This window comes from Pterocles gutturalis, unplaced genomic scaffold (genome assembly GCF_000699245.1).
Source record: "Pterocles gutturalis isolate BGI_N339 unplaced genomic scaffold, ASM69924v1 scaffold24730, whole genome shotgun sequence".
NCBI lineage: Eukaryota > Metazoa > Chordata > Aves > Pterocliformes > Pteroclidae > Pterocles > Pterocles gutturalis.
The window spans coordinates 31,560-38,916 of NW_010139516.1; the positions used below are offsets into that span (position 1 = coordinate 31,560).

Genomic DNA, 7,357 nt, shown 5'->3' on the forward strand with positions numbered 1-7,357 from the left:
TACGTGTAGATGGTGGCTGCCCTGGGAATACTTCTAAGTACCAGACAAATCCCCATTCCCACTAGTCCCCCTGGACCTGGTCTGTAGGACGTAAATCCCAAGCAGAAATATTTTCTTTGCAGTTGTGTGCTGATTCCCAGGAAGCATCACATGCGATACTGACCCATGCCTTGGTGGCAGCTACTCTTCCAGCAGCAGATCCCTGTTCAGAAGCAGATGTCCAGTGACCAGGGGTGGCATCTGTGGCAACAGCATCACTGGCTCTGGAGACATCCGTGTTCCTTTTACCACCCTGGGGGGATACAGGGCTGTGAGTGGGAAGAGCTCCAATGTCAAACTCGTGTCCTCTACAACCTCCTACAGGTCAAAATACTAAAAAAAAAGTGTTTGAAAGGAGGGTCCTCACTCCACCAGTTCAGATCAGCAGCATCCTGCTAGCAGCACAGACAGAAAATACTGGGGGGATGTGAAAGCTTTCAGTCCAGTCCACGTTGCTCGTTTCCTGCAACGTTCACAACTGCGATGAAACTTGCTCTTTGCGTTACCTTACGCTGTAGGTTTGTAGACTGGCTCTTCCCAAAGGTTGCCTGTTCCTCTTGGGTTCTGTAGGTCTGGCAAAGCCTGGGCAGCAATGCTGTCTAACAATGCTGTGCAGAGTTAGCTCAGTATGTGCACTAAGGAACCGCTTGCCTTGGAAGACAACTGGGTTGAGAACATTCAGTGACAGAAGTTTTCACTCCTCCACTCTATGGACACAATTGCAACAAAAAAGTTAAAAATCCAGAGCAACGTGGTCCGACACATGAGGATTGCAGACAAGCACAAGATGAACTCTACCGAAGCATCCAAGAGCTCCCTGATCCCTGCAGCAAAGCCGGTAATTTTGGCTTGGAAATGTAACCAACCACCGAAGAGGGAAGGGGAAAGAAACGCAGTAAACAAAACATCATCACACACTTGGAACTTCCACCCTGCCCCTACAGAGCACGCCGCCCTCCCACGCTGCGACGCGGGCACCAACGCTATCCCCGTCCTCCCAAGGACCTGGACGCCCACGTGTGTGAACAGCAAAGCTGGGAAGAGCCCGAGTGCTGATGCCGCAATGAGGACGCTTCCCAACGGAGGAGGCGAAGGACCAAGCCTGGCCCTGCCCCAAACCCAGTGGGAACCCAACCTTCACGCTGAGATACCAGTTTTCTGAGGATTTGGCAAATAAGAGTTTCTGCAAAAGCCACCATGTTCCAAGCATTGGTTTCCATTTTAACTAATCAACAATCCCCCCCAAGTAAACACCATATCAGCAACCCGCAGAAAAATCACCTTGAGAAATAGATCTGGCCCCACAGGTGTTTCCCTGGCAGTAAAACACATCACCTTTTTATAGGCAGAACCAACAAAACATGGTCTTTTACCACTAACCTGCCTGCAAGACTGTTCATTGATTCTTGGTAAATTCATATTTATTAATGAAAGTTTTTATTAAACAGCATGCTGAATCACATTCTCCTTCAAAGCTCTCACTTGCAAGCTGACGTACCCACAAAACATAAAGATTTCCTTTGATAGAAAAGCATTTTACATTTTCAAAGGCTCGGGGCTCCACTTCATCCAAACTACACAAAGGAGAATGTGCCTTTTTTATCATGTCTCCTGAAAACAATTCACCCAACACAACTCCCATTTTTTGTTGCTCTTACACAAGCCCTAAACATGACCCCTCTGACTTAACAGCGTTCTTCAACAAGTCTTTATGGGGAAACACGCTGCCGCTTTCTCTACCGGTAAGCACAACGTATGCTAAGTAGTTCACATTCTTTGCATCATAAACATTTTGTGGAAGTTTCATGCAGCCTCGCCCCGCTTTCCACGCAAATAAAAGGAAGAAGATGCTCCGCTGTGGCCAGAGGGAACTGCACCCTGGAATCTGCTCCCAGCACATCGCCTGCGCCAGCGGTCCCTCTCCCACCACCAACCATGTCCTGCTGCTCCTCCAGCATCCGCTCCGGCCGTGCCGTCAGGAATTTCAGCTCTTCCTCTACAGCTCTTGCCGGGAATCGACGTAGCTTCAGCTCTGCCTCGTGTCACTGGGGCGGTGGCATGGGCTACCGTGGTCTGGGTTACTTCAGCAGCAGAAGTGTTGATGGTGTGGGATTCTCCAGGCGCAGAACAGCTGTTGGAAGATCTCCTCCTCCGAGACGTGGATACGGCTTTGGCGCAGCTGGCACGGGGTTCGGCTACAGAGGAGCTGGCTTTGGCTACCGGGTTGGTGGAGTCTCCAGGCTGTGCACCATCACACCCATCACCGTCAACGAGCAACTCCTCCAACCTCTCAAACTGGAACTTGATCCCAATGTGCAAACGGTGAAGTACCAAGAGAAGGAGCAGATCAAGACCCTCAACAACAAATTTGCTTCTTTCATTGACCAGGTGAGCTGAGAACCCCTCCCCAGCTCCGGTTTGCAGGACAGAGTCCAGGTGAGGTGTCTGGCACGGAAAGGGCATGAAATCCTTGCAAGACAACTCATTTTAGACACCGGGGGTAACTGGCCTACGGGTGCCAACAGAACACCAAGGTATTGATGAGCCACTGCCTTTGGGGAAGCTTCGGTGTACAGGCGCTATCGCTCTGATCTCTCCAGGGAGGGAACAAGCTAAAACCATTTTCATCAGCCTTCTAGTTCCTTCCATTCCCCTCCACACATCCCCATTTACTGCAAATCTCTCCTTTCTAGGGGTGCTCAGATTTTGTGCATTTCCACATGGGAGCCCCAGAACCAGAGCACGCTGGCTCAGGCAACGCTGCGTTTGCCCGTATCGAAAGCGGGAACACGCCTCACTGCTGTGGCACGGGCGCTGGCTCTCAGGAGCTCTTCATCCTCATCTCGTTTCCTATTTTGCTTTCTGCGATTCAGGTTCGGCTCCTGGAACAGCAGAACAAGGTGCTGGAGACCAAGTGGAGCTTTCTGCAGGGTCAGAAACACCGCAAGGACACCATCCCGCCCGCGTTAGAGGCTTGTGTCGGTACCTTGAAGAAGAAGCTGGAAGCACTGGGGTGCAACAGAGCCCAGTTAGAAACAGACCTGAGAGAAGCACAGCAGGCTTTGGAAACCAACAAGAAAATGTAAGTGAAAACCAGAGAAATGTGAGTGCAGGGCTCCAAATGTTGTTTGAGATTTGTAAACGGGCAGCGACCATGAACTTTTTGCAGCAGTCAATGGCTCGCAGAGAACTAGCGGGTAGATTGAGAGATCTGCCAGGATCTCCCGATGTAAAACAAGGTCCCAATTTACAGAGGGATGGAGGAAAAGGAAGATTCCAGGTTCCCTTTCTCCCCTTCCTAATTCAAGGAATTAATATTTAGAAATGTTCAGCAGCTATTTGCTGCTGCAGAGGTCGAATGAAAACACTCCTGCTGCAAATTTGTAAAGACGCTGAAACCTCTCTAAAAACACGCTTGCTTTCCCATGGGCTACGAAACAAGACCAAAGCATCCCAAAACACTCTTTGGGGAGAAGGAAAAAAAAAAAATAAAAAAATGAGGAGTTTCACTTCTTGCAAGAAGGCCTGCAGAAACCCAAACAAAGATGCAATTGTGCTGAACTCAAACAAAACCTCCCGTGTTCCCGCGCAGGTACAAGGACGAATGCAGCCAGCGGACGTGCGCCGAGGGTGAGCTTATTGCCCTGAAGAAGGTGAGCAAGGGGCTGTTTGAACTCTGCTGTCCGGGTCCAGGTCTTTGGGGTGCACGCGGTGATTTATTTCCCGAAAGCAGGACGCAGAAACAAGTACGAGCAGGAGCCGGTGCCTGGGTTTGCTTGAACTCACATCGGCAGCAGCTGCGTAACCGGGAGCTGGCACACGGTCACGGTACCGGCACCGCGAGTCCCTCACCCCAAGGGCAGCCCTGAGTCTGCTCTCGCTAACAAACTTCCTTCTTCTCTCCCCAACGCACCTCCAGGACGCCGACTGTTTTTTCTTAAACAAAGCAGAGCTGCAAGCCAAGGTGGAAAGCCTGAAAGACGAAGCTGAATTCCTGAGAGTGTTCCACGCAGAGGTAAAAAGCCTCCCTGCTGCTCCAGCCATCGCTTGCGTTTCCCAGTTGGGTTTAGAAGCTGCTTATCCCAAAGGACAGGGGTGGAGGGGGTAACGCAGGGCAGTGGTGAATGGTGAGAATCCAAAATTCATCCCTGCGCAGTCACCACCCAGGGGGACGCGGCTGGGGTGACACACCAGCTTGGGGCTGGACTGGGAGCCCAGCAGGACCAGCATCCCTCTGAGCAGCTCAACCCCATGTCACCCTCCAGCAAACCCACCAGCTGCGAGCCCAGATCGCCGATACGTTGGTGGTCGTGCAGATGGACAACAGCCGAGATCTCGACTTGGGTGGCATCACTGGGGACGTCAGGGCGCAGTACGAGGACATCGCCCGCAGGAGCCGGGCAGAAGCACAAGCCTGGTATGAAAACAAGGTGAGAAAACCCGGCAGAGGGAGGGCTGGGGGCAGTGTCTCTCTTCAGACCAACTTTGAACCCAGAGAAACGCTTCCCACCTTCCTGATTTGCTCAGATTGACTCAAAGCACATGTTTTGGGGATATGCAACCATGTCTTCGGGGCTTTTTTAGTTTGAGGAGCTGCGAGCCACTGCAGGCAGAAACACCGACATCCTGCGAGAGACAAAAACCAAGATAGCTGAGCTGAGACGGAGTGTCCAGAGACTGAGCGGAGACGTTGGGAGCGCCAAGGACCAGGTGAGCACGGCCAGGTCTGGTTGTTTCAGTGCGGCAGAAAGCGAATTGTTGCTCCTGCGAGCTCCCATAAAAAAATAGAGCTGTAGCACCTTGCAAAGGGTGTTCATGCGCTGGGGCTCTGCTGCTCCAACGAGGGCTGCAGTAAAGCCCAGTTCATGCAGCACCCGGAGGCAGATGCAGTTACAGCATCCCATCCCCTGCGAGGAACACGAGGGAGGACTGACACTGCACATCCCGTGTCCCTCTCACTGCTGGGCTGAACGCACAACAGCCTTTAAACCCGGCTCTTGCTAACGCGCCACGTTTGAAGAGAGCAAGAGGCAGCTCAGACCCCGTCTTGCCCCTCGCAGCGCTGCAAGCTGGAAGCCGCCGTGGCCAGCGCTGAGCGGCGTGGGGAAAGGACCGTCAAGGATGCAAAGCACAAACTGGCCGAGCTGGAGGCAGCCCTGCAGCAGACCAAGGCTGAGCTGACCCGGCAGCTGCGCGAGAACCAGGAGCTGATGGACGTCAAGCTGGCCCTGGGCACGGAGATCGTCACCTACAGGAAGCTGCTGGAGGGTGAGGAGAGCAGGTGGGTGACACAAGCGACTTCAGGTGCCTGTCTTGAAAAGCAAACCAACCGGACGGTGCTATCGCAGAGCTGCCACGCTGCAAATCAACCGCACAGTCCAGTTCTTCCCATCCGTCCCAATAGACCTCCACCAGTGCAAACCCACCCAAACGACCAGAGCCAAGCTGGAGAGGGTCAGGCTCACATTTGAGGCTAAAAGGGTTTGCCTTTGAAGATAGATTGATGATGTGCAACCTCTTCCTGTTCCCTACAGGCTCTGTGCAGAAGAAGGCTTCGCCATCAACACCTGTAAGTGGGAATATTCACCTTCTGCCTTTTCTCCAGGGCATTTCCTAAGCTGAAGCTCAGCTTTGTTCTGCCTTTCACAGCTGCTCGCCATTCGCAGGGAGGTCTCGCCAACAGCCCAGAGCCCAGCTTTACAAGCACCCACACATCAGCCAAGAGAAACTGGTGCCGGACCAGCAACGTGGGGGTCTGCGGCGCAGCGGTGGGCGGCGGTGACAGTGTCAGCAGCAGGAGCACGAGGAGCTCCCACACGATGGTGGTGTCTACAACCAAGTCAGCCAGGAGCAACATGTAAAGAGCTGGAGATAAATGGCAAGGCTGGAAACAAAGCACCACCCATCCCTTTCTGCCAACACACAGCAGCGGTCAAGCCAGAGCCGGCGTGCACCCAGCTCCCCCGGACCACCCACCCATTTTCCATTCCATGAGGATACAAAAGGCAAAGAGGTCTTTTCTGTGCTCAAGAGTTGTGCTGTTTCTGATAGGGAATCTAGGAGGGAAAATCCCCCTCATCGCTCCCGTTATGCAGTTAGAACAAGACGCCTTTGGTGTAGCTCCCTGGTCTGTCCACTCCTACAGATTCAGGGATTAAAATGAAGTGGGAGAGGGGGCACCTTCTGCCCAAGAGGGTTCTCATTAGAGCTTTGTCTGGGACAGCTGTCTTAGCAGCTCCCACCCTGGATCAACCTCATTTTATCAGTCAGCCTTCTGCATTACACACACACATCCCTGGCACGAGCAGAACTCAGCAAAAATTGCCCAGCTGGCAGGTTCCCTACGCACGGCATCAATTCATTGATTATTTGCCCCAAAGGTTAGACTCCAAGAGCTGTTGCTGTCTGAAGGCAGATTGCTTACGTACTTGCATTCCCTGTTGTGAAACTGATCCTCAACTTTCCTTTTTAATAGTCTGGCTCATCCATTGCCATAAATGCCACCATAACGGAAGGGTTATGGGGCACTACAGTCCGCTGTCAGGTACGAAAGGGGCTGATCCACCGACGTGTGTGGCCCTAAGACACAAAGCTCCTCTGATCTTGTTCAAGGCACTCAAACCCAACCTTAAACACACGGGGCCAGCACCAATTGCCTTCCCAGCCATCCAGTCCCTAGCACACCGAACTGCCAGTTTAGTACATTAACCCTATCAGAAGGAAAAGAGGAAGCAGTGATTTATTTCTAATGACCATGTACTTTGTCGGTGGCTTTTACTCTCATTTCAGTCTTGCATCTCCAATAAATTGACATAGCAACCCAGCTACCTTCATTTGAGAGCTTAATTTGGGGAAAAGGGGGTTAATTCTCATCTCTGCTCCAGGATCTCAAACACCAAAGCTTACAGGGGTCTGGCACCGGCCAAGCCCTCCACCCACTGCCAGCTCTTCCTTCCCAACCCAGGCACCGCACCCCGATGGTCTTCCATAACCCCCAGCACATCTGTTCCTCACGCACGGGAGCGGCTATGCAGGGAGAGGCATTATCACCCCTCTCCAGAGCATCACTGGGTCGAAGGCACAGCTCTCTTCTTCCTCACCCCTGCACCCAAGGAGCAGGATCCATCCCACCCAACACCGGGTGTTCACAACCCCGCTGGCTGCCAGCAAGGCACCAGAAGAGCGTTTCCCTGGTTAGATGTCTTCACTCGGACAGGGCGGAGCCCCACACGGTTTTTTTCCCCCCAGGAAAAACAAACAAAACAAAAACATTTCGAGGGCACTGACTAAGCAAAGATGCTCTAGCAATTTGCATAAA

The 7,357-nt window shown here is 52.5% G+C and overlaps 1 protein-coding gene across 1 annotated transcript; it reads left to right on the top strand.

Moving 5' to 3' along the window:
- The first annotated feature begins 2,097 nt into the window (after positions 1-2,097).
- On the top strand, positions 2,098-5,900 carry LOC104469029 (keratin, type II cuticular Hb4-like). The gene is made up of 9 exons (XM_010083361.1): positions 2,098-2,427; positions 2,913-3,121; positions 3,632-3,692; positions 3,959-4,054; positions 4,305-4,469; positions 4,624-4,749; positions 5,100-5,320; positions 5,574-5,608; positions 5,689-5,900. Exons 1-9 carry the CDS (start codon positions 2,098-2,100, stop codon positions 5,898-5,900), a joined length of 1,455 nt encoding a protein of 484 aa, XP_010081663.1.
- Positions 5,901-7,357: the final 1,457 nt, after the last annotated feature.

Bases quoted from the DNA above. Each gene is read 5' to 3' on its own strand.
- LOC104469029 (XM_010083361.1), top strand. From the start codon at position 2,098: ATGGGCTACCGTGGTCTGGGTTACTTCAGCAGCAGAAGTGTTGATGGT. The intron at 3,122-3,631 runs GTAAGTGAAAAC...GTTCCCGCGCAG, and splicing joins TTGGAAACCAACAAGAAAAT to GTACAAGGACGAATGCAGCC. The intron at 4,470-4,623 runs GTGAGAAAACCC...GGGCTTTTTTAG, and splicing joins AAGCCTGGTATGAAAACAAG to TTTGAGGAGCTGCGAGCCAC.